This window comes from Bos indicus, chromosome 25 (assembly GCF_029378745.1).
Source record: "Bos indicus isolate NIAB-ARS_2022 breed Sahiwal x Tharparkar chromosome 25, NIAB-ARS_B.indTharparkar_mat_pri_1.0, whole genome shotgun sequence".
In the NCBI taxonomy this organism is placed as follows: Eukaryota; Metazoa; Chordata; class Mammalia; order Artiodactyla; family Bovidae; genus Bos; species Bos indicus.
Genome location: NC_091784.1, coordinates 34,341,162 through 34,365,999, shown reverse-complemented (window position 1 = coordinate 34,365,999; position 24,838 = coordinate 34,341,162). Strand labels below are relative to the sequence as shown.

General features: G+C 57.8%; 1 protein-coding gene across 6 annotated transcripts in view; it reads left to right on the top strand.

Annotated features, from left to right (window-relative positions):
• The window catches only part of ELN (elastin), a 32,865-nt gene that overhangs the window by 4,017 nt on the left and 4,010 nt on the right, over positions 1 to 24,838 (top strand). For 2 of the 6 annotated variants that reach the window (XM_070780033.1, XM_070780030.1), the window contains exons 2-30: positions 2,600 to 2,650; positions 3,730 to 3,759; positions 4,257 to 4,289; positions 7,709 to 7,744; positions 8,383 to 8,475; positions 8,727 to 8,786; positions 8,869 to 8,931; positions 9,632 to 9,679; positions 10,650 to 10,721; positions 10,954 to 10,983; positions 11,489 to 11,560; positions 12,403 to 12,444; positions 12,857 to 12,916; positions 13,177 to 13,227; positions 14,668 to 14,763; positions 14,849 to 14,908; positions 15,465 to 15,650; positions 16,651 to 16,704; positions 17,278 to 17,358; positions 17,627 to 17,668; positions 18,077 to 18,163; positions 18,880 to 18,936; positions 20,546 to 20,659; positions 20,747 to 20,806; positions 21,329 to 21,454; positions 22,079 to 22,117; positions 23,535 to 23,606; positions 23,785 to 23,844; positions 24,113 to 24,181. In XM_070780033.1, coding sequence (XP_070636134.1) covers positions 2,600 to 2,650; positions 3,730 to 3,759; positions 4,257 to 4,289; positions 7,709 to 7,744; positions 8,383 to 8,475; positions 8,727 to 8,786; positions 8,869 to 8,931; positions 9,632 to 9,679; positions 10,650 to 10,721; positions 10,954 to 10,983; positions 11,489 to 11,560; positions 12,403 to 12,444; positions 12,857 to 12,916; positions 13,177 to 13,227; positions 14,668 to 14,763; positions 14,849 to 14,908; positions 15,465 to 15,650; positions 16,651 to 16,704; positions 17,278 to 17,358; positions 17,627 to 17,668; positions 18,077 to 18,163; positions 18,880 to 18,936; positions 20,546 to 20,659; positions 20,747 to 20,806; positions 21,329 to 21,454; positions 22,079 to 22,117; positions 23,535 to 23,606; positions 23,785 to 23,844; positions 24,113 to 24,181 — 1,944 coding nt within the window. The remainder of the gene's footprint in view (positions 1 to 2,599; positions 2,651 to 3,729; positions 3,760 to 4,256; positions 4,290 to 7,708; positions 7,745 to 8,382; positions 8,476 to 8,726; positions 8,787 to 8,868; positions 8,932 to 9,631; positions 9,680 to 10,649; positions 10,722 to 10,953; positions 10,984 to 11,488; positions 11,561 to 12,402; positions 12,445 to 12,856; positions 12,917 to 13,176; positions 13,228 to 14,667; positions 14,764 to 14,848; positions 14,909 to 15,464; positions 15,651 to 16,650; positions 16,705 to 17,277; positions 17,359 to 17,626; positions 17,669 to 18,076; positions 18,164 to 18,879; positions 18,937 to 20,545; positions 20,660 to 20,746; positions 20,807 to 21,328; positions 21,455 to 22,078; positions 22,118 to 23,534; positions 23,607 to 23,784; positions 23,845 to 24,112; positions 24,182 to 24,838) is intronic. The other 4 variants (XM_070780031.1, XM_070780032.1, XM_070780034.1 and 1 more) reach the window with 4 other exon arrangements.

Here is a 24,838-nt window from a genome sequence, read left to right as displayed (position 1 = left end):
AGAAGCAGAGCCCAGTCTTGGTGGAAGGGTAGGACTTGGAGAGAGGAAAGGGCATTCCTGGCAGGAGGAACAGCTCAGGCCAAGGAGGGGAGGTGGGAAGCAGGATGACCCTTCGCATGAGGGGCAGGAGAGGAGACTGCTGCCTTTTCAAAAACCTTTGATCACCACCAGTCTTATTCTGTTCTCCCCTCTCCTGTACTCAAAGAGGGGCCCGGCGGGGATCCTTTACGCCCACTAAGGCTTCTCCGTTTCCTCACTGCAGAATGGGGATCAAAACCTTTGGCTCTGTGGGCCGTCATGGTTCAGGCATGGAGTTTGGCAGACACTGTTGGGCTCTGAATCATGGAGGTGGAGAGTGGGGAGAAGAGAGAGCTGGGGAGAGCTGGGTAGGCCCTGGGGAGAGTGAAAGCAGAAGAGGAGCTGGCTGATCCCAGGACGGGCCTGGCCCCTGCGCTGGGGGGAGAACAGAACCCCAGGAGAGGAACTGGGGGTTCAATCAGACCAGCCTGAGGTGGGGAGACCCGTAAGCCCGTTGGGGATGGAAGAGGTCAGACCAGACCTCCAGGCAACTTCCTTGGCTCCCCTCCACCAAATTCACCCATCCTTTATTGAGCACCTATGTCTCCCTGGCCCCAGGCCATGTACTGTGAAGTAGAAACAAAGTGTCAGTCATTAATTAATTTACTTATTTTGGAGCAATTACGGAGCAAGCGCCAGGCCCAGGGCAGGTCTCTGGAACTCTTTGACAACTCCGCAGCAACCTGGCAAGGCAGAAGTTATTAGCCCCACGTTTCTACAAAGGAAACTGAAGTTCAGAGAGGTTAAGTGACTTGCCTGAGGTCACACAGATGGTAAGAAGTTGGCACAGCCGGGATTACAGACCAGATGGGTCTGTCCTGAGCCCTTTGCTCCCTCCGCCCACCACATTGTTCTTGCAGCCACCCAGCGCCCCCCTCCCCCAACTCTGGAGCCAGAGAGCCGAGGGGAGAGGAGAGGAGGGGGAGGGGAAGGAAGGGGAGGAGGGAGAGAGGCCAGGCAGGGAAAGGCACACGAGCCAGTGCTCAGAGCTGGAAGCCCGAGCCAGAGAAGGCATCAAAGGACCATGTGTGCGCTTGGCAGTCGATGACAGGGCCCGAGCGCCCATTCCCAGCAGGCCCAGCCTCCTGGGCCACCGCTCTGAGCCCCTCAAGGCTCTGAGCAGATTACTTAGACACTCCAGGCCTGGATCACAGTGCCTGGGGCGGCGGCGGGGGGTGGGGGGGAGGGGCGGGTGGCGCCGGGGCTTTGGCACAGGGTGACCATGACAGCTTGGCATCCTCCACCCTGCTGGGCCGTGGCTGAGGCTGACCAGGCCCTGGGGCCAGCAGGCCCAGCTGTGCAGCACAGCCAGGCCACAGAGGCCAGATGTCTGCTGGGCATGCGGGAAGCTGCCCTACACTCTCCCCTTACCCCATTCATTCAGCCATGTTCAGCTGGGTGGTGCCGGGGCTCAGGCTGGGGCACCGGCAAGGCAGCTTGTCAAGGGGCCATTCAGTGGTGATGGAGTCAGGGCCTGGTCTGCACCAGGATTGTCTGTTGCCATGACTACACACAGGCTGGGTCTGGGGCCCGGCCTCCCAGTGTTCCCCTGTGAGAGCTTCACGGGTCCATGGGGACTGAACTCGTGATCTGGGCTGGGCAGACGGCCCCTTTGGCCCAGCCAGTGAATTAGCTTTTCCTTAGGAAACTATTCACTTTGCTCATTCATGGTGTCCCCCTCTGGGCCCCCGCGCCTCCTTAGACAGCTCTGTGTCAGACAGCCAGAGCCCCACCCAAGCTCTGCTGCCCAGCAGCTAAGGACGCTGACCTCACGCTTTCCTATCAGTGTGGGAATGGCTGGGCTTCGGCTGGCAGCAGCCGCGTTTCCTTACCGCTTGCTGTCACAGCCCAGGCCTGCTCTCCCACGACGCTGGGTCCTGCCCACGCTGCTCAGGACTGGAGAGACGTGGCCAAAGGTGCTCAGACCCAGTCCCTGGCCAGGCCTTCCCCAGGTAACACAGCACGAGCCATTATGCTCAGAGGACTGGCCTGGCTTTGAATCCAGCCTACATCTATTTGCAGCTGTGTGACCCCCGGCCCGTGTCTTAACATCTCTGAGCCTGAATTCACATCTGTTAAATTGAAGTTAATAATCCCTGCCCTTCCAAACTCACTGGACCATTTTGAGGAGCAGGAAAGAGAAAATGCTTTGCAAACATAAGGTGCTTGGGCGACACTGGTTACTTTGTAGACACACAGGATTATTGCCATCATCCCTATCTTTTATCTTAGACTTTAGACTTCCCTGGTGGCTCAGACGATAAAGCGTCTGTCTACAATGCGGGAGACCTGGGTTCGATCCCTGGGTTGGGAAGATCCCCTGGAGAAGGAAATGACAATCCACTCCAGGACTATTGCCTGGAAAATCCCATGGACAGAGGAGCCTGGTAGACTACAGTCCATGGGGTCACAAAGAGTCGGACACGACTAAGCGACTTCACTAAGACTCACCAAGACTATCTTTTATCATTACGCTTTTATTCATTCTGGCTCATGGGGGACTCTGCCTCCTTCCTTCCAGGGGTCCCAGGAGCTGTTCCTGGTGGAGTTCCTGGAGGCGTCTTCTTCCCAGGTAATGTACATGAAATTTGCACGTGCCCAGGTAAGACAGATGCTGATTAAATTTGCAAGAGACAGACATTTGGACATTTAAAAAGGAAAAAACATTGGCATGCCCACCGCAGAGGACTCATCAGTCACTCCTATATTAAAAAGCAGTTTACATGATGCTGTTCTACAACTACTGAGCATAAATTTTCTAAAAGATGAAACTCAGTGCTTGCAAAACGGTAGGAAAGTGGCCGCCTCACCCATCCTCTGCTGTTTAGTCTTCGAACCATTAACCCCACTCTTGGAAATCCATTCAAAGGAAATCATTGAAAAGAAGAGAGAGAGAAAAAAAAAAGCCATCTGCCCCAAGGTTCATAAGAATGTTACTAGCAAAAATGCAAAACAAGAAACCCGCTTGACAGGAGGGTGTGATTAAGTAATCTAAGGTTATACAACTACTAAAAAGTATGAATATGCTCTCTTACGGTCAAGTGATTTTCAAGTAAAAACAATATAAAAGCAAGAACAAGGTGCAGATGAAGATTAGCCCCACCTCAAGAGAAAAAAAAAAGGGCAGAATGTTAGCTCAATGGCATGGCCGGGGTTGTGGGGGGGGTGGGGGCGGGGATAGAGGGGGAGGCAATCCCTTCCTTTAATTTAGAAAAAAAGCTTGATGTTTTAACGTAGATTGAAAAATCACAGATAATATTTTCAATACTTAAAAAGTGTTTAAAGGACTTCCCTGATGGTCCAGTGGTTTAGAAACCACGCTTTCACTACAGGAGGCATGGGTTCCAGGTCCAGGGGACTGAGACCCCTCATACCGCACAGTATGGCCAAAAAAACCCACAAAAAATAAAAGGGTTTGAGCGTTCAGAACTCATGTGGAAGTGAGAGAAGCCACCAGCACATTCCCAGGCACACACAGAGGCAGGAGACTTTTGCCAGATGAGACAGATGAGGAAACAGAGGCTCGCAGAGCTCAAGGCTTGCCCAAGATCATGTGGCTAGGCAGCAATGGATTTGACCATGGGTCAGTCGATGGCTTCTTGGCAGGGACCTTGATGCCTTTCCCTCTCTCTCTCTATCCTGCTGACACAGGGGCTGGTCTTGGAGGCCTGGGAGTAGGAGGTGAGTTCAAACACCAAACTTGGCTCCTCGCTAATGGGGTCTGGGTCTCAGCCTAACCCACACATATCCTTGGACCTCAAACCTCAGAAAACTCAGGCATTAAGGGGTCCCTCTTTTCCCAGACTGAGCATCTAGTGGAGAGGGACTTTTCTAAAAACTATCTCCCTCAGCCCCCTAAGCCCTTGCCCCTAGTCTCTTCTCCCTGGGGGCCCCTGCCTTCTTTCACATTTCTTTTGATCCTTAGTAATATCCATGCAAATCCAGCTGAATGGGAACCATCACCCCCTTCAGAGGCCTGATAAACAGTGAGAGAGGGGGAAACCCCAGGTCAGGAAGGGACCTGGGCCCCCACCCAGGCATCTAGGTGCTGGGCTCCCAGCAGCTCCTTGTACACTGACCCCACAGTGAGACCCCACAGTGCCCTGTGGGGATCGTAGTGGGACAGGTGGGCTAGGACTCCCCATTAACAACCATCTCTTCCCTCCTTCCCTCTGTAGCACTGGGCCCTGGAGTCAAACCAGCTAAGCCAGGTAAGCCTTGCAGCCTCTGAGCACTGAGGGGGCAGGGGAGGGAAGGGGCCACAGACCCCTGAACCGGGCCTGTGGATGGGAGGAGGGAGTGAGGTGGTGGATGGACCCTCCCCTCTAGTCAACGCCTCCCAGGACCAGGCTAGGACCGAGCTCTGGGGCTTCCAGGGTCAGGAGGCTAGAGGCAGCTTACAGTCCTCCCTGAAGGTGGGGTGTCCGGCACCGACTCTGCCCAGGCCTCTGTGCCCCCCGAGAGTCCCCTCTGCACCAGATCCCAGAAAACAGCCCTGGTGCTGGGGTCAAAGGTCAGAATTGATGCTCCAGTGGCCACCAAGCCTGTGAATGTCACTCTGGGCTCAGACACAGATAATTGGACCCCAGCCTCTGCCTGAATGATCCCTGACTCCCAAATGAAGCCCTCTCTTACTCCAGGCCAAGATCTTGGCTATCCTTGACTCTGATGATCCATTCTGAGCCCTTATCCTGACCCCAGGCTGAGCCTTGACCCCAGATCAAAGCCCTGCACCTAACCCTAGGCTGCACCCTAACCCTGACCCCAGATGAGCTTCCTTCCTGATCCCAGGCCCCTTTCAGCTGTGCTCCGACCATGGAGTTTTCCAGTAAGATGTGGTTGGCTGTGTCCTGGCCCACAGGGCTCCAATCCACCGCTAGGTCCACTAAGCTCCAGAGAACACACCACACCCCCCTCGCCAAGGAAAGAGGGAAGGTGGGTTCCTCCAGGAAGTCCTGGTGGATAAGGAGCAGGTGGAGGAAGGGGTGTCTCTGTCTGGATTTATGATCTGATCAACACGAGATATAGCCTTTCCCCCCACCCGCCCCCCTACCCCGCCCCACTCCGTGTCTCCCTTGTTTTGAAGCCTGAGACTCCAGGACAGTTTGCATGTCCAACAGCTCTTACGAAATCCACCCCCCCTCCAACAATGTTCGATGATTCAAGTGCAAATGAATCTACAAAACCCAGATTCCCCTTCCCTGCAACCCCATCTGGGTTGTGAAACTCTAGGGCTGGGGCCAGGCAAGAGAGAGACACAGGAGGGCAGGAGGCCTGGGCAAGGGGTTTACTGGGGTCTGTAGGAGTCTGCAGGGCTGGGAGCCCTTTGGGATCCACTGCTTTTCCCGCCAGAACCTGTTTCCTATCTTCTCAGAGGAGTGAGTGATCTTAAAAGCATCTTTGATGGTGGAGAGAGAAGAGAGGAAAGGCTAGATAAGCAAGGGTGTGGAATTAGGATCGCACGTATCTGGGAAGACCCAAATGGAGGAAGTCGTGACTGCAGAGCTGGAGGAGGGACTGGTTGATCCCGTTGGCAGCCGGGGACGCACGGTCGGTGGTGATGAAACACCAGAGAGAAGACAGAAACTTGCACACAGTCGCAGTTGATAAAGTGAAGCTTTGAGTAATGAAAGATTTAGCGTAGACTTCCAAAAGGACTTCCAGCTTGGAGTGAAGATGTAGACCAAGAGGAAAGTCAGGACCTCGACTGATGAAAAGGGACTGGACTCCATGACCTCCCAGAGCTTATCTTTCAGCCTTAGGTCTCCGGGCTCCAAAGGCCTGGACTGGGCCACAGTGCCCCCCAACACAGGGCAGCTCCCCACATCCAGGCATACCCAGGAGAGATGGAACTGGGCACAGGCAGCGAGTGTCATGCCTGGGAACAACTAATCCCTTGGCGAGTAGAGGGTGGGTGGCCTGGCAGCTGCTGCTCGTGGGCCTCGGGAGCTGGCCCCGCCTGGGCTCTCAGTGGGGGACCAGGCAGCTGGGAGCCAGCACCACCCCCACCCCCAGCACCGGCTGAAGGCCAGTCACCCACCCAAGAGCCTAGGAAAGAGCAGGGGGGGGACATCCAGCGGTCATCCCAACAGGCTGCAGACACAACATGCTCTCTGCTCACAAGCCCTGTGGTCCCAGGAAGGCTGGGGACACACCAGCCTTTTTGTACGTGGGGAAACTGAGGGAAAGTGAAGGGCAAGTGACTTGCTGTTTCATGCAAGGAGTAACATGGGGCAGCAAGATTTAAATCCAGAGCTCAGTGACTCTGGAGAGTGACGGTTGGATAAGCCAGGCCTCTCGGGGCTCCCAATCTTGGCCATTCTCACCCCTCTCTCCTCCTCACCCCTCTCTCCTTCTTTCCAGGGGTTGGACTCCTGGGGGCATTTGGGCCAGAGAAGTCCACGGGAAGAAGGGGAGCAGGGGTGGGACTCTGCTCAGGGGCGACCCTGGAGGGGAGCCCTGGAAGAGGGCAGATGGCTGCAGAGAGCCACCTGCCCCACCCCACCCACCAGCCTCTTCTTGCTTCCTGGCCGGTCCCCATCCTCTCCTCCCGGCCCCTCTGTGGTCAGGAAAGGCCAGAGGGTGTCTGCTGCCCTGCTGGACCTCAGGAAATAGGCCAGGCTGGAGAGAAACACCCCTGACAGAGCTGGGGCGGGGTGGGGCCGGCAGCGCTGGGAAGTGAACCCAGGCACACCCCAGGCCCGGCCAGACCACACCACACCTGCCCGGAAGGGAGATGGGCTGGAGGCAGAGGCCCATCTCACAGAGGGCCTGGCTGGCTTTCAGACGGGCCAGCTCACATAAGTAGGAAGTGAGGCCAGGGGACCACACCCAGAGAAAGGCAGGTGGACTCTCCGGGACTCAGCTGTCCTGCTTGTTTGGGGTCGGTCCCCAGAGAGGCCGCCTCTGAGCTTGGGACCCTGGTGACCAGGACTGGCGCTTGTGGGAGAGATTCTCATATAATTGGAAACAAAGCCGGCACGGTTGTGAACTCCAACCTGATTGCCCATCGGTCCTGGCCAAAGCCGTGGAATGTCTCCTGGAGGGAGAAAAGCAGAGATCGAGCCCAGATGTGGGAAGGAGAGAGCCAGAGGGACCCATTTGGCTTTTTATAAACATTTTAGCATCTGTCTGCAGGCAAGGAGGCTCCCAGACTGCAGGGCAGGCTAGATGGATGACAAAAAGGGCTCCAGATACAAGGGAGAGGGCGTGGGCTGCACCAGGGGACTCCTGCAAGGAAGCCGAAGAAAGGCCTGGGGTGGGGCTGACGTGGGAGCAGGGCAGGGCCTGGCCTGGCCTTGCTGGCAGCTTCTGCTCAGCTCCAGCCTCAAGGGAAAGCCCTCCTGGGTCCCCCGTTAGCTGGCGGGACTTCTAAGGAAACTGAGAGGTCTGGTTGGGATCAACACAGTGGCACCCACATGGCACAAAGCAGTTGGTTACTAAGCAGTGGTGACTATCTTACCAGGATTGGCCTCCAAGTACCGAAAACTTGAGTTCAGCTTAGAGACCTGAGTGGCCACACACGGATCCCAGCATTGCCGGGTTCCGAGAGTCCCTTCCCACCCTGGGCCCAGGAACGATGACCCACACCAGCCTTCCCTCACCTGGCTCTGTGTTCTTCTCCCTACAGGTGTCGGAGGGCTTGCCGGCCCTGGCCTTGGAGCAGGTTAGTGTTAACATCCAGGCAAGATGCTCCTTTGGGTGCAGACCAGGCCTCTTTTGGGCACTGGTGTAGGGTGTGATGTTAAGACCACCTGCCCGGGGCCCCGGGAATGACAGCTGGGTCTTGGCGCTATTATAACATACTGACGAGGTGGCAGTAGTGGTTAAGAACCCGCCTGCCAATGCAGGAGACAGAGGCAGATTCGATTCCTGGGTCGGGAAGATTCCCCTGGAGAAGGGCATGGCAACCCACTCCGGGATTCTTGCCTGGAGAACCCCGTGGACAGAGGAGCTACAGTGGACTGCAGTCCATGGGGTCCCAAAGAGTCGGACACAACTGCAGCAACTTAGCAGGCAGCAAGCAAGAAGAGCTAGAAGGAAGCAGCCCCCGGAGCCCAAAGAAGTCACCCAACTCAGCGGGGCTTCAGGAAGGCTTCCTGAAGGAGGGAGGTGTGGAAGTCTGACTCCAAAAGATCCCTGTAGCTTGTCAGGCTGAGCGGAGCAGCCTGGGCCGTACTGCATCTCTGACATTGAACCCAGTCACATCTTTGCACGGAGCAGAAGAGCCTCAGATGTACCTCCTGGACGGGGTGGGCCAGGGCCGGGCTGGGAGCAGGAGCTCACCTATCTTCCTCTCTGCAGGGCTCGGGGCTTTGCCCGGCGCCTTCCCAGGGGCTCTGGTGCCCGGTGGCCCGGCTGGCGCTGCTGCAGCCTATAAAGCCGCTGCCAAGGCCGGTGAGTATTACCCTTTGGGATGTGCCGTAAGCCCTCTGGCCTCTGTGGGCTCTCCACCTTGCAAAAAACCTTTCCTGAGTTGGGTAGCGGGTGGGCAGGTGAACAGGATCCTCAGCTCCAGTCTCCTGGGGGTGATGGGAGGCAACTAGCTATGTCTGAGTCTCAAAGTGAGGCAGAGGCGGAGCCAGACCTCAGTCCAGTGTCCTGCTGCCTTTCAAGGCTCCTGGTGTGACCCGCCTCTGCCTCTGCAGGTGCTGCTGGTCTCGGGGTCGGCGGCATTGGTGGTGTTGGCGGCTTAGGAGTGTCTACAGGTATGGAGGCGAGACCTGGGTGGCCCGGGAGGAAGTCGTGGGAGGAGGGGAGCCCCCTCTGATGTGGCCCCTTCCCCTCCAGGTGCAGTGGTGCCTCAACTTGGAGCCGGAGTCGGGGCTGGAGTGAAGCCTGGGAAAGTGCCAGGTCAGTGGATGGAGTCCCTGGGGCTGGAGGGCAGAGGTCAGGGAGAGGCAAGAGCTCCCAAGCTCCCCCCAGGGGCAGGAAGGTCAGGGCCTGGCTGCAGCGGGGCAGGGGTCAAGGGGCAGAGGCAGGCCCAGAGCGTGATGCCGGGTCCCAGACAGGGGCGAGGGACTCCGGCCGTCCTTCCAGGCCCTTCCTCCAGGACCTTGGAGCAGACCTGAGAGACAGGCTCTGTGGCAGGCATTCGGGTGACCGATGGGGACACTGAGGCGCAGAGCAGGGAGTCAGTGCAGCAGGGTCCGCCCAGTCCCGGCAGGGCTGGGGTGAAGCCCCATCCGGTGCCCGTCCCTCTGCACCGAGCCCTCAAGGAAGTGACTTCAGGTTCAACTGAAGGCGGCCTGAGTCCGCACAGCGGGAAGGGAACATCTGGAAGCTGTTAGCCCCGAGTTGGGCTGGGCCGACCGTGTCCGGCCGTGTAAACAGGCTCCAGGAGACGGGACAAATCCACGCACAGAAGGATCTGCAGATGACTTCCGGAACTTGTGGGAGGGGGGCCTGCAGCCACCACACACATGTCCCCAGCTCTTCCCCAGGGCGATTCTGGGGGGCTAGCTCGGGAGCCTTGGGACTGCCGCAAAGGGAAGGACCACGAGAGGCTCCTGGAGGCACGGCTGCTGCTCACACGGTTTTCTTTTGGCCGTAGGTGTGGGGCTCCCAGGTGTGTACCCGGGCGGAGTGCTTCCAGGCGCAGGTGAGAGCAAAGAGGAAAAGAGGGACCCTAGAGCGAGGAGAACAGCCCCTGGCAGCCTCCCAGGGGGCCCCCAGCTCCCCCAAACTGTGGCCACCGGAGTCTTGACGGGCACTGTTGCCCTAAGCATTAAAGCTCAGGCCACAGACCAAAGATAGCTCTGGTTGTCTTTCCCCTAGGAAGACCAGCAAGCTCCCCCCAGCCCCCCCAGAACCCCAAGCCTAGGCCCAGACCCAGACCAACGTCACAGCCTGCGGTGGGTCTCCAGGGACAGACCGAGTCCCCAGAGTGGCCAGCGGTTTCCCAAATGCCATGAGTCACCGGGGGGCCCGCCCAGCACATCCGCCCTACAGGAGACCCTCGGAGTTGCCCTCTCAACCTCCTTTCCCCGCCAGGGCCTGGCCACCCTACGCAACATGTGACCTCCTGAATTCCCCCAAAACCCCAGACTCAGGCTGGCTCGGTGGGATTGGCTGGCAGAGGGTCCCCCGTGGCCCCTGCCGAGCCCCTGCCTGCTATGGTGGCCCAGCCCCGGTGTGGGGAGAAAGGAGAGGTGGCAGCACTAAACGCTGGAGACCTCCCAGCCAGAGCAGATGATGGTTTCGTGTTTGGTTGTGAATCGCATCCACTGAGAGCCCCTCCCCGCCAAGGGCACAGGCCTCCCCGACCTGCAGCCTGTTCCCTTGTCTGCCTGCCTTCTCTGATGAGGCTGGGCAGGGCGATGGGAAATTAACTCCAGTTTAAGAGACAGGCCAACAGAAGCACAGGAAATAGGATTAAAACTTCTGACCCTGGGGCAGACAGGGCAGAGAAGTCACCACCAGAGGAGCCCTCCACCCACCCCATGAGCCACGCCAGTAGCTGACATCGAAGGAAGCCAGCTGTGTCATGGAGGGTGGGTGCAGTGCCAGGCTGGCCCTTCCAGGTTGTACCTTCCCCACCCTCACCACCAGCCCCCTCTTTGCTCTCTCAGGAGCTCGGTTCCCGGGTATAGGGGTGCTCCCCGGGGTTCCCACTGGAGCAGGAGTCAAGCCCAAGGCCCCAGGTATGTGGGACTCTCCGATCACCCTCAGTCCCCTCTGTCCTGGGTTGAGTGGGGTGGGGAACCTGGGCTCAGCTGGCCCAGATGGGTGGTGCGAAATCCCTGATGTGTTTGTGATGAGCTGGGAGGTCTGGGCAGAACTGGCCACGGCTTGGGCCAGCACTCCCCTCACCAGAGCCAGGGTGCCCTGGGCCTGTGGTGGCCAAGCTGCAATGATGGCTCCTTGTCATTACAGGTGGGGGCGGAGCTTTTGCTGGAATCCCAGGTAAGGCAAGGCTGGGTCCCTCCACGCCAGGGAGGGTGGGCAGGCCTGGGGGGCGGTGGCGGGCAGCCAGGCAGGGATTCCTGCCTTGGGAGGAGCTGAGCACTCCCACTGCTCCAGGCCTTGGACTGGCTTCGCACAAAGTGGCATCCGTCACAGGCCTGCTTCCCCTGCCCCCACTCCTGTCTGGCAGCCCAGAGGAGCCCAGAAAATGCAGCAGCCTGTGCCAAATGGCGAGAAGGCTGCGGTCTCCGAGTGTAGCCCAAGCCACAGGAAGGGGTGCATCCTGCAGCTTCCTGGAGGAAGCGGCCCGTCGCTGGGGGTTGCTCAGCTGACTGATGACATAAAGAGGCAGGAAGGCCCTCTGGGCAGGATGCTTTCCATATTCCCATGCCATGGGAGCTCATTCTAGCCTGAGCGGAAAGTGGGACTGGAGGCTGGAGGCTTCGCAGGGGCTTCTGGCCCACGTGGCTGGGGCCTGATTGCTTTGCTTTCCTTGTTCCCGCAGGAGTTGGACCCTTCGGAGGGCAGCAGCCTGGAGTCCCGCTGGGATACCCCATCAAGGCACCCAAGCTGCCAGGTAAGGCAGGCAGAGGATTTGTGAGACACCACTCACTGGGCCTCCCTGCTGGGAGGTCAGTTTGGGAGGGGACTTGTTTGTCCACCTGTATCTTGGCGTGGCTGGAGAGGGTAGTCAGGAAACCTGAGTAATTTTGCCCACTTCTGGTCACCAGCAAAAGAAAGCAGGGAGGAACGAACTTCCCTGGTGGGTCCAGCGGCTGAGACTCCACACTCCCAATGCAGGGAGGGGGCCGGGTTCAAGCCCCAGTCAGGGAACTAGAGCGGGCACGCTGCAACTAGAAATCCCCCATGCCTCAACCAAGATGCTGCAAAGCCAAATAAAGAAATATTTTTTTTAAAAAAGAAGGAAAGCGGGGACAGACCAACATCTTGCAGGTGCTGGCCTCCCACACACACACATGCATCCCTGTCCACACACACATACACACGCACAGAGACCCATAGCCCTGATGGGAAGCCATATATGTTGATGGCAAGAAACACCATTCACTGGAAAGAAACCTCTGATGTCAGTTCACCCCAGCTGTCAAGCTCACACGATGATGAGCTATTTCCTGCTGGGGAAGAGACTAAGGAAGACCCTCAGGCTTGGGGGCCATGGCAGGTAGAAGAATGGCCATCCCTTTGTGCCCTGGAGCGGCGCATCCTCTCCCCTCTCCTCCTCCAAGGCCTTGGCTCTCCTGAGAGCCTCTGGAAGCAGCTCAGGACCCTGGTGGACAGAAGGAGGCCTCAGGCCTCAGTACGTGTGGGGACTAGGTCTGTCTGCCCAGGTAGCCGGGGGCCCGGTGAGGCGTGGGGCCGCCAGGGGGCAGCCGCTGAGCCCACGCTCCATCTCCTCAGGTGGCTATGGACTGCCCTACAGCACGGGGAAACTGCCCTATGGTAAGGCCCTCTTAGACTGACGGGCTTCTGGCTCCTTCCAGCTGCAGGGTTCTGGCAAGGGAGCTATGGCCCCAGTCCAGGGCTAGGAGAATACCAACTGGGGGGTAGGGTGGGCGTGGAGTCTCAGAATGGGAGCCCCCTAAGAAGGGGGACGTGGAACTGGGACTCAAGACAGCTTGGTTCTCAATCCTGGCCCTCGCACTTATCACCAGGCCTTGAGAAAACAGGTTTTCTTCTCAGAACCTCAGTCTCTTCATCTGTAAAATGGGAATAACCATTCCACACATGTTTGTATTTAACTCTGGCTGGGGGTGACAGGTGGAGGCTCTGGGTGGCCTGGTCCTTGAAGGGCAGGGGAGGGGGCAGCCACCGTGAGATCGCACGGATGCCCACTGAGCCTCTCCTCTCGCAGGCTTTGGGCCTGGAGGAGTGGCTGGTGCCGCGGGCAAGGCTGGGTATCCAACGGGGACAGGTAAGGAGAGCCTCACCCCTCCACCAGCCAAATAACTCAGGCTCCAGAAAGCTAGCCTATATCCAGACCCTGGTCTGAGTCTAAAGAAGGACCCTGGTGGGGCAAGGCAGGAAGCTGGGGCAGCTCTCCCAGCCTCTGCTTGCTATATGCCCCACATCCACACCCAGATATGAACCAGTTGGTTTTCTTGGGCCTGGAAGAGACGGGCTCCGGAGATCCCGGGGCACACTTTCCAGGCTCTCCCCTTCCTCTTCCCCCAGGGGTTGGCCCCCAGGCTGCAGCAGCAGCGGCTAAAGCAGCAGCGAAGCTTGGTAAGTACGCCTGGACCCCCTGCCTGCTAGCTGCCAGCCCTCCAGCCTCACCATGCCTATTACCACCGAGAGCGTAGTTATCCCAGATAACTAACCAAGGTGGCCCCTCCTCACCACACTCCTGTTTATCCGGCTGTTTCAATGCCACCCGTTCCTCCCTCCCGCCCTCCATTCATTCCTTCCCCCTGTGCATCCGATCCACCCTCCATCCCTCCATCCATCCACCCACCCCTCCACCCATCCATTCACCCATCCCTCCCTCCTTCGGTCCTTCCTCCCTCCATCCAGCCATGAATCCACCCCTCCCTCTGTCCATCTATCCACCCATTCATCTCTCCATCCATCCATCTACCCATCCCTCCATCCATCTGTTCATCCATCCCTCCATCCTTTCCTCCTCTGTCCCGCCCTCCGTTTCAGAAACCAGGGACAGATAAGGGCTCTGCTGAAGAATGTCAGCACTGTCATGGGGCTCAGGAAGAGGGAGATGTTGCTTCTACCTGGGGATAATCAGGAAGGGTTCTCAGAGAAAATGATATTTGATTCATAGCCTTAAAATATAGGTAGAGAGTTTGCCAGGCGGTTAAAATAGGAAGGAGCAAGCAGAGGGAGTGGGTACAGCAGTGGTTAGAATGATCATTTTAGGTGGTACATGTATGAGCGTTTAAACAGTTTAATAGTTGAGTATCAATTTAATATGTACTATAAAACTTTTAACTAGCTCCTCAAGCCCCGATCCCTTGGCTAGTCGATGTGGCACGGCCTTCCCTCGGCCCATGCATGGGCCGAGTGGGCCCCTGGCGGTTCCCCAGTTCAGAGTTAGATCATGGGGGTGAAGTCTTCACCTTCAGCCCCAGTCCCAAGGGAGCCCCTTCTTGCAGCCATGATGAGATGGAAGATGCCTGCCCACTAGCCCAAGGGGGCGAGAATGTGGAGGGAAGCAGTGAGTTGGAGGCCTGCCACACAGAGGTCCTCCTCCAGGCCCCCAAGGCTGGAGGGGATGGCTGGAATGTGGGAGCAAGAGAGCGGGGCGGCGAGGGGCAGCGAGGGGCTGCGAGAGCCAGGCGGCTGGGCGCTTGGATTACAAACTTGGCCGCGTGTTCGGAACACAGAGAGAGGAAGTCTTGAACATTCTTGCAGGGGCCCCTCTGGCCCGGGGAGCGGCCGCTTGTGGTTTCTCAGTATGTGGCAGTGATTAGGATGGGATTTGTCTGAAAACATACGAGTCACTTAATGAGGCTGTTGAAATGGACACTTTAGGGGTGAGTCAAGGAACAGTGGGGTGGGGGCCCCTTCCCAAGCAGGCCCGGCCGGAGATGCCTGGGCCTCATTCCCAGAGGAGATTGCAGCGGTGAAAACACCAGCGTCCAAGCAGCCTTCCTGCCTGGCTTCAGGAGGGGCCCCTGGGAGCCACCTCTTCACTGTCCCCACTCCAAACAGGTGCTGGAGGAGCCGGAGTTCTCCCTGGCGTTGGCGTCGGTGGTGCTGGCATTCCTGGTGCGCCTGGCGCAATTCCTGGCATCGGAGGCATTGCAGGTAGGGTCCATCCCAGCAGGCGGTGAGGGGTGTCCTTGAGAAGGTCGCAGGGAAAGGGCCTCACCCTCTGCCGCTTTCCCTCCAGGGGTCGGGGCTCCAGATGCTGCTGCTGCCGCCGCCGCCGCCGCTAAAGCAGCCAAATTCGGTGAGTGTCCCCGGAATGGGCAGTGCCAGGGCTGCAGCCAGCCCCAGCCTCAGCATGCACCTTGGAAGGCTCCAGGCCTATAAGGCTGGATGGACTTTGTCTTTGTCCAGCTGGGGCACTGTTCCCCCCCAACCCCCCCAAGCATCATGGTCATGCCTCCTTGCCTCTGTCCAGGAGGCTCTGTCCACTGCTCTGCACTGATTGGCCCAGCGCTGTGGGCAGGGACCCTGCTGACTCCTCCCATTTTACGCCCTGGGCCAATCACAGCTGCTGTACCAACTGCCTGGGCCTAGTAGAGCATTATGAATCTGCTTTAGACATAGTCCTTGCTCTTCCCAGCCACAGATCCAAACAAACCCCTAGAGCTCTGTCGGGGTTCCCTCAGTTCCCTCACCTCCTCTCGGGTGACTTGGATCCACGCAGAGGCTATGCCCCTCAGGCTAGCATCCTGCACACAGGACCTGTGGCTCCTGAAGCTCCCCAAAGTCATGCTCCCAAAGGCCCCCCTGAGGTTCCCACAGGGTCCAGGCCAGAACAGTAATCCTTCCATCCACAGGTGCTGCTGGAGGCTTCCCAGGAGTTGGAGTCCCTGGTGTCGGGGTCCCTGGTGTCGGGGTTCCAGGTGTCGGGGTCCCTGGTGTCGGGGTTCCAGGTGTCGGAGTCCCAGGTGTTGGAGTCCCAGGTGTTGGAGTCCCTGGTGTTGGGGTCCCTGGTGTTGGGGTCCCTGGTGTTGGAGTTCCAGGTATTGGGTGCTCGGATATCATAGGTGGACCAGCTGAGCTTGGCTATGTGTGCACATATGTGTTTGTGTGTGCAAGAGAGAGATGTTAGAAATTATTGCCAAGACTTTCCGATTCTCCTTAACACATCACCCTTCTATCCTTTTCTCTCCATACCCTTGGTCATCTTCTCTCTCTTGGGCTATAATTAACTACTGCCAGCCTCTGATCTTCTTCAATTTACCTTCTGGTTGTCAGTATGCTCCATGTCTTTTTCATCTCTGTGTTCCCAGCCCTTCACAGAATATGTGTTCAGTAAATGGTGGATAGATGGGTGGGTCGGTAGATGGATGGATAGATGTCTGGGGAGATGGATGGATGGATGGATGGGCAAATGGGCAGCTGGGGAAGTAGGTGGACAGCCAGGTGGATGAGTAGGCATATTGATGGATGAGAGAGTGGGTGATGGGTGGATGAATGGAGAGATACAAAGATGGGTGGTTACATGGATGGATAAATAAGATGGGCAAAATAGTGGATGGCAAGATAAATGGGTAGATGAAAAGAGAGATGGATAAGCAGGTGGGGACAATACAAGTGATTAGAATGATGGGTGAATGAATGGATGGTGGATGAGCAGATGAATGGGTGGGTAGAAGGCCAATACAAAATAGATAGTTGGTTAGACATTTAGATGAAAAGATAGATAGGCAGGCGGGTGGATAAATGGATGGATAATGCATGTGTGGGTGGCTGGAGAGCTGAGTGGTTGAGTGGGTAGATTGAGATTGAAAGATAGACAAATGGACAGACATTTGGGAAGGTCAGCAGATGGATGAATGGGTGGCTGGGTAGACAGATGGACAGATGGGTAAGTGGAGATATGAGTGGGTAAATGGATGGACAACCCTGTGTTGGCTCAATAGATAGAAGATGGACTGAAAGACAGAGGGATATATATACATATCCTGAGTGTCCACTCCATTCTCCCCTGAGCATTTGTGTTTCTCTTGGTCTCTCCAGGGGCCGTGTCCCCAGCCGCAGCTGCTAAAGCAGCAGCCAAAGCAGCCAAATTCGGTGAGTGCCAAGCGGATAGCTCCGCCCCGCCCTGTTCTGGCCTTTACTTGGACTCCAGGACCCTCATCTTCTACTCCCCATTGTGCAGCCCAGAGAAGAGGAGGGACTTGCCCAGGGCCACACAGCAAGTCACTGGCAGAGCTGGGACTTGGACCTGTTGGGCCTCAGGACGATGTGTCCCCCAGGTGTCTCCCACCATGAGGCCAAGGGACTGAGTAATAGTGGAGTCCCAGTATGTCATTCCCAGTGGAGACAGTGTCCCTGACCTCCCTGTCCTGGCCAGGACCCACTCAGAGGAGAGCCTCAGCCTGGCGGAGGATAAGACTGCACAGTCCGCCCATCACCAACAAAGAGACCCTTCCCCAACTGCTCAGAGAAGAGAGGGGCTGGGGACACACTAGGGGGTGTCAGTAGGGAGGGAATTGGTGGGGCTCAGGCATCTCATGGTTTCCTGTCCTTCATGGACCAGACTTGGGGGGAGGCTCGCATCCTGTCCCCCATCCAGCATCCCCCAGAGCCTGCCCCAGCCTCTCCCACTAGACCCTTTACCACTTGATTCTCTTCCCTCTGCAGGGGCCAGAGGCGGAGTGGGAGTTGGAGGCATTCCCACATTTGGGGTTGGCCCTGGGGGCTTTCCTGGCATCGGAGACGCAGGTATTCTAGGAGCTGGCCTTTCCCGTGAGCCTTAGCTCCATGAAGGCAGGTGGTGGGGGGTGGTGGGGACAGGGAAAGGGATGGAGGCTCATCTTCTGTCGGGCTATGGGAGGCTGGGGAGGGTAGACTGAGCTCTGGGAACTCAGGGAAGACGTGGGGGAGAGCACAGGGTGGGCCTCCGGTGCCCTTGGGGCAGGTGCACTGTCAGCACAGCCCAGCTGAGATCCAGCAAGGTTTCTGAATCTCTTTCTTTCTCGATTCCTCGTAGCAGCAGCTCAGGCAGCTGCCGCCGCCAAGGCAGCCAAAATCGGTAAGTGCCCCAGCCCTGCGTTCCCTGCCCCCTCCGCCTCCCCTCCTCCCCCTACTCCTCCCCCCACGGCCAAGCCCTGCCCCCTCCCCTCCACAGCCAGGCTCTCCTGTGGGGGCCAAGGCTCAAAAATCAGAGCAACCTCATACTCTTGGCCTCTGGGGCCGAAAAGGCCTGGGTTAAGTCAGAAGCCCCTGGCCCCATTTTCCAAAGCCACAGTGAACATTTCTGGCCTTTGCAATTGCCCACTGTTGGGGTCATTGGTACCTGGCTCATCATCCCCCATCCCACACCAGTGAGTTAAAGGTGCCCAGATGATACCCGGCCACGATGCAACCCCCACCTCCACCCTCGGCTCCCCCAAGAAGAGGGTGCTTCAAGGGCAAAGCTGGATGCTCTTCCTCACTCCAGGTGCTGGGGGAGTAGGAGCCCTGGGAGGGCTGGTGCCAGGCGCCCCAGGAGCAATACCAGGCGTGCCAGGTGTTGGAGGGGTGCCAGGTGAGCTGTGTCCCAGCCCAGACGTGGGTTTGGTTTATCTCATTGAAGGGGCCCTGGAATTGATGTAGATCAAGGGTCCCATTTTACAGATGGCAAGACTGAGCCCAGAGACAGGGGTAGAGAAAAAGGGATTTCCCATACTTTGAAGGGAAGTGTCTCCATGGGATTCCAGATCGCTGAGTGAACCCAGAAAGTCTCCTCCCTGCCCTCAGGGATGCTCAGGATGTCAGCCTGAGAGCCAGCAGAACTCCGCTTGGCTGGGGTTTGGGGAGACCTCATTCATCCCTCACCCCACGGGGCCTTTCTGCTTTCTGATCGGGTGGGAGGGCCTGTGTTAGTCTCTGTTTACCGGCACTCTTTCTCCAGAGGGAGGAAATGAGATTAACTTACAATCCTCCTTGTCGGTTTGTGGTTTTTTTCCCCACCAGAAGATTTCTCTTCTGCATTTCTTCTTCTTTCTGGGCGGGGGGAGGGACATTCCTCTCTTGCGTTTCTCCCCAAGAAATGAGCCGTTTCCTCCAATAGCCACAGAGTCAGAGCTGCTTCTCAGGGAGACGGCATGCCCAGAGCGGCTGGCGGGCCATCACAGTGCGGGCCTGGGAGAGGGGGCAGTTCCCGAGATGTGGACTCCACGAAGTCTTTCTACCATGGGGGATGGAAGAGAGAGGGGAGGGGTGCTGGGGACGGCTCCGGATCCTTAATCTTCGCCTTTCCAGGGGTCGGGATTCCAGCAGCTGCAGCCGCCAAAGCTGCCGCCAAAGCCGCCCAGTTTGGTAAGAGTTGTTGTTTTGTCCCTCAGTCGTGTCCAGCTCTTTGCAGACCCACGGCTGCGGCCCGCCAGGCTTCTCTGTCATGGGATTTTCCTAGGCAAGAATACCGGAGTGGGTTGCCATTTCCTTCTCCAGGGGGCCTTCCCGACCCAGGGATGGAACCCACATCTCCTGCATTGGCAGATGGATTCTTTACCACTGAGCCACCTGGGAAGCCCCCTGCCAATTCTGCCTCCGAGCCTGATCCCAGAGCACTGCTCTCTCATATCTCTGCTTTGGAGTCTGACAGCACCCCTCTCCAACGTGATCTCTCCAAGCTGTCACATTCTGGGCCTGGGCCTTCCTCAAAGGTCTCGGCCCATCCAAGCACTTTGAGGGATGGGAGCGAAGTTTCTGAGCAGGAAGACAAAGAGAGAAGAGATGCCGGAGAGCCCTCCAGCACCCACCCCTACCCTTCCCACAGCCCTTGCTGCCTTCCGGTCCAGCTGGGGCCTTGCCCCATTTCTGGAGCCAACGCTGGGCTTCTCTGAGCTCCTGCCCACCCTGAGCGACAGCAGGGCTCTCACTCCCTGACCAGGCTCTGCATCTCCTGCTTCAGCCGGGGGCCACCCTGGCAGCCCCAGGCTCCCACACCCTCCTGAATACGGCACAGCCAAACAGCTCACTTTAGAGCCCAGCTGCGTGCCAGAGAAATCTTAACCTCGGGTCTGTTTAATCGCTGAGTCGTGCCTGATTCTTTGTGACCCCATGGACTGTAGCCCACTAGGCTCCTCCGTCCATGGGATTTCCCAGGCAAGAGTACTGGAGTGGGTTGCCATTTCCTTCTCCAGGCGATCTTCCCAACCCAAGGATCGAACCCACGTCACCTACCTTGACAGGCAGCTTCTTTGCCACTGAGCCACCAGTGATTCCTAAACTCAGATACAGCAACTCATGTTTGTAAAACTACTATTTGCTGAGAGTTTCCCTGGTGGCTCAGACAGTAAAGAATCTGACTGCAATGTGCGTTCCATCTCTGGGCCAGGAGTCTCCCTCCTGTTTTCTTGTTGGGAAATTCCATGGCCAAAGGAGCCTGGTGGGCTACAGTCCATGGGGTCACAAAGAGTCAGGCATGACTGAGCTACTAACACTTTCAGCGTTTGCTGAGGTAATCCTTACACCAGCCTTATGAGATCGGTTCTGTTGCACCCATTTTGCAGATGTGGAAACTGAGTCTCCAGGAGCTTAAGTATCTTGCCCATACTCACGTAGCTAAATGGTGGCTGAGCTGAGCTTTGAAGCCAGGCCTGCCTGTCTTGCCAAACTCCCTTTACTACACGTTGTTGCAGTTGTTTAGCTGCTGCATGAGTCTGCCTGTATCACCCTCAGAGTCTCAAAGGGGTCCCTGGAACTCCAAAAGTTGAGCTCCTGATCTTGCACAGACCTCTTATTAGGGATGAAGAAGCTGAGGCCCATCAAGAGAAAGTAACTTGCCCAAGGTCACACAGCAAGTCTGTGCCCAGCTGGAGCAAGGATCCAGGGTTCCTGACCCCCCAGCCCGCTGCTCTTTCCGTCAGCTTCTGTCCTCCTTGGTTAGGATTCGGTTAAGGACTGGCTCTGCTCGCTTTTGCAGGATTAGGCCCTGGAGTCGGCGTGGCTCCCGGCGTTGGCGTGGTTCCTGGCGTCGGTGTGGTTCCCGGTGTCGGCGTGGCTCCCGGCATTGGCCTGGGCCCCGGTGGTGTCATAGGTAAGCCGTGTGAATAAGTGGGCCTGAGTGAGGGTGCTCTGAATCCTCCATGGGTGCCGTCCTTAAACCTCATCCTCTCCCCTACAGGAGCAGGGGTCCCAGCTGCAGCCAAGTCTGCTGCTAAGGCCGCCGCCAAAGCCCAGTTCCGTGAGTGTCCTGCCTGCCTTCTCGGTCTGGTGTGACCCCAGCCTGAGCTGGGTCCCTGGACACGCAACCTCTCAGACCTGCCCTCCAGCTTCCCGAGGCCCCCCAGGCGGCAGACATGGGCATTAGAAACAGATTTAGCATAAGGGAGACCCGCGTTCGTGTCCTGAGCCCCACACCAGCCGAGTGACCTCTGATGTCCCTGTGTGGTACCGAGGGTACATGCCAGGGAGGCTTGTTAGGGGAATCAAATGAGTTCATTCAAGAGGGAGGGACAGGACGTGAGGATGAAAAGGGAAGCAGTGTCCAGCGTGTGCAGCCGGTCTGGGGAGGGGCTGGACTTGGTGGTCAGTGTGAGTTTTAGGAGAACTGGTGGCGGTGTAGAGGGCAGATGAAAGGGATAGGGGCCCCTGCAAGAGACTGGGCCCCTTCTCCTGGGCCCTGACTCAGCTTCCTGGGCAGGACACCCCCAAAAGGGCCTGTTTCCTGCCTGCCGCTGTCACCCTACCCCCCCATCTCCCGCAGGGGCTGCTGCTGGCCTTCCCGCTGGTGTTCCTGGCCTTGGAGTGGGCGTTGGAGTTCCTGGCCTTGGAGTGGGCGTTGGTGTTCCTGGCCTTGGAGTCGGGGCCGGAGTTCCTGGACTTGGGGCAGGTAAGGGGCCTTCTGGGGGCTGAAGAGCAATGCTCCCCGAGCCCAAAGGAGGCAGGGCTCTCTCCCCAGCACGTCCTCCAGCACTCTCGCACCGAGGCGTGTGATACATGCTCTGTTAGATCCTCCTGAGCAGTCCGAGACAACTGGGATAAGAGGTAGGGGAAAGGCCAGGTGAAGGGCTCCAAGCTGAAAGGAAGCCCACCGCCCAAGGAAGGAGGCTGGGGGTCCCTGGGGTCAGTGGAAGTGGTTGGGCCCACCTAGCTCCCCTTCAGCAGTGTGTGGGGGAAAGGGGGCCACGGGGAACTCTAGTTCTTCATCTTCTAGTTACATCAGCCTCAGACAGACCATGCTGGTCCTCGAGGAGCCAGCAGAGGATAGAATGGAAAGAGGAGGCACAGTTAATCCCTCAAGCACCCCCAGACCAGACTGGTAGAGACACAGTTAGATACCAGAGCTCTGTCCCTGGCCCAGTGAGCTCCTAGCTATGAAGCCACGGCTTCAGGGCTTTGAGAGAAACAAAGAAAGCTGAGGAAGTCAAGGAGGGCTCCCTGGAGGAAGCAGAACTCCCAGGCACAGAGCTCAGCTACTGACCTCCCCAACTCTTCCTTTTGCCCTTTTCCCCAGTACCTGGAACCCTGGCCGCAGCTAAAGCAGCCAAGTTCGGTAAGAGCCCCTCAACCCACCACCCACAGTGGTTGATACCCTTGCTGCCCCACCATCCCTGATAACACCTGGTCACCTGTCTCCTCTCCCCCTGGGCCAGGACCCAGTGCCTACAGCCTACATCACAGGGCTGTGATGGTCAGCGTGGAAAAAGGCAGTTTCTAGGACACATTAATGACAGCTCAGCAGACTCCGGCTCCCACCCACTAAATGCCTAGCGTGCCTACAGCCCCAGGACAACCCAAACCGCCCCTCACGTTTCCAGCCCCCCGGGGGGGCAGTTCCATGTTGGCGAGGACCATGGTCGTTAAGGCCCCTCAGACCATGACAGTTTCATGGGGCCCAAGGCCAGGGAGGGACCAGGGCTGATGTCCCAGCAAAGCCAGGACTCCTCATCTGGGCCCCTGCGTTGCTGTCAGCAGGACCGTGCCCGCCACGAGGACGTGGCAGGCCTGCCTGCCCCCACCCCCCGACACTTGGCACCTAGGCAGCCCCAGCCTGGCCAATGCTGTCTGTGTCCCCCTGCATTCCGGCCTCCTAGGATCTGGGCCGGGGCCTCTGCCAGGGAACTGCCAACCAGGTCTGGCCGGTCCACTTGGGGCCACTTTCCACCTTGGAAAGTGTTCCGTCCGTGGCGGGCCTGGTAACCCACAGGCCTCTCTCCTGTTCCTTGCTGGCGGCCCTGCTGGTCTGAGCTCGACAGCCATTGCCAGGGAAACGGAGCAGCTAAGGGCTCTGGCTCCCAAGTCATTTCCTGCCCTTGAAGCCATGAGCACATTGCTTAACTTCTGCTGTGCTTCAGTTTTCTCATCTGCAAAATGGGGCTAACGGTACCTACCTTCCTGCTGCCTGAAACAATAAGCCGGCTAACGAGCATGAAGCACTGACCATGAGTGTGCCCCTAAAGCACTAGCTGTAACTCCTGGCAGCTCTGTACTGGACAGTGGTTCACACTCAGAGGGCCTTCACACAGAGAGCGTCCTCTCACTCTCCAAACACTTGTAGGTGAACAGGGAAAGGATCGTCATCCCCTTTAGGGTCAGAGAGGTGACAGCTCTGATGAGCAAAGAAACCAGAATTCAAACCCAGGGCTGTCAGGGCCTGAGACTAGTCCTCCACCCTTGGCAGCTCGTGGCCACAGCCACCACTGGGACCACCCGCGGCTCCCAGTGCCGGCCTGGGAGGAAGGAGAGGAGGTGGGCAGGTCAGGGATCAAGACGGGGTCTGCCTTTGTCCAGTGGGTCAGGGCAGAGCCGGGACTCAGACCCGTGTGTCTGGGAATGGACCTCTGTCCTCTGCTCCTTCCACTGGGTCACGTGGCCTTCACCACCTGTCTACTTGCCTAGTGACCTTGGGGTGGGGAAGCCTCGTCCTTCAGAAGGGGGGGAAGGACTGACTTTCCGCCCTCTCTCCACAGGACCAGGAGGGGTCGGGGCCCTTGGAGGGGTTGGAGATCTTGGTGGAGCCGGCATTCCAGGTGGTGTGGCAGGTGAGTTGAAACCCCATGAAGCCTTGAGCACATTGCTTAACCTCTGCTGTGCCTCAGTTTTCTCATCTGTGAAATGGGGCTAATGGTACCTACCTTAGTGGAAACCCCAGGATGGGCTGGGCATTGAGGGAGACTGACCTGTGGAGACTCCCTCCCTGAGCTCCCTCTGTGTCCCCAGGAGTCGGACCTGCTGCCGCGGCCGCCGCCGCCAAAGCTGCCGCCAAAGCCGCCCAATTTGGTGAGCACGGGTGTGAGGTGGGAGCTGCCCTGGGAGTTGGGGTGGAGGGTGTCTGACTACATGCCATGAAGCATATATTCCTGGCCTGCTCCCCAAGGCCTTCAGGGGCATTGTCTCTGGGGGTCCAGCCCACCTCCTGGCCCCACCAGCCCTCCAAGGCCCTTGGGGGCCCAGGCTCCACGTGGGACCTGGGATGATAGCCCCACCCCTCTGCGGACAGAGCCAGCTGCTCTCACTTTCAGGGTTTAATACACAGCTCTCTCCACAGGCCTGGGGGGAGTCGGAGGCCTGGGAGTTGGTGGGCTTGGAGCTGTCCCAGGGGCTGTGGGCCTTGGAGGTAAAGTGTGTTCTGGAATCAGTGAACGAATGGCGTGGGATGTGTGTCTGTGTTTGCATACACGGGCACATACTGAAGTGACTTAGCAGCAGCAGCAGCAGCCTATATGAATGAGATAGAGACTGACTTTCTTTCCCTCTGGCCATACCTTGCTGAGGCGGTCCTCTTTGCCTGGACCCTGCCCACACTTTATCAGCAACTCAAGATTATACTGAGCCCTCCCCCCTTCTCTGGGCTCGTGCAGCATTTGGAGGGGCCCCAGTGGCTCAGCGGGTAAAGAATCTGCCTGCAATGCAGAAAACATGGGTTTGATCCCTGGGTCGAGACGATCCCCTGGAGGAGGAAATGGCAACCCACTCCAGTATTCTTGCCCGGAAAATCCCACGGACAGAGGAGCCTGGCGGGTTACAGTCCATGGGGTCACAAGGAGTCGGACACGACTGAGCGACTGAGCACAGGGCAGGCTTAGAGAGGGCTGCCCCTTGCAGTTGGATGTCCCAATCTCTCCCTCTCCTCTCTCTTTCAATCCGCCCAACCACCTCCAGTGGGAGTTCAGAGAAGGGAAGCAAAGCCTGGAGGAAAATCCCTTTCCCAAAGTCTCTGCCATCGTGGTGGACCTTGTGTTAACGTCTCTGTCTCTCTCGGGTCATCGTTGTG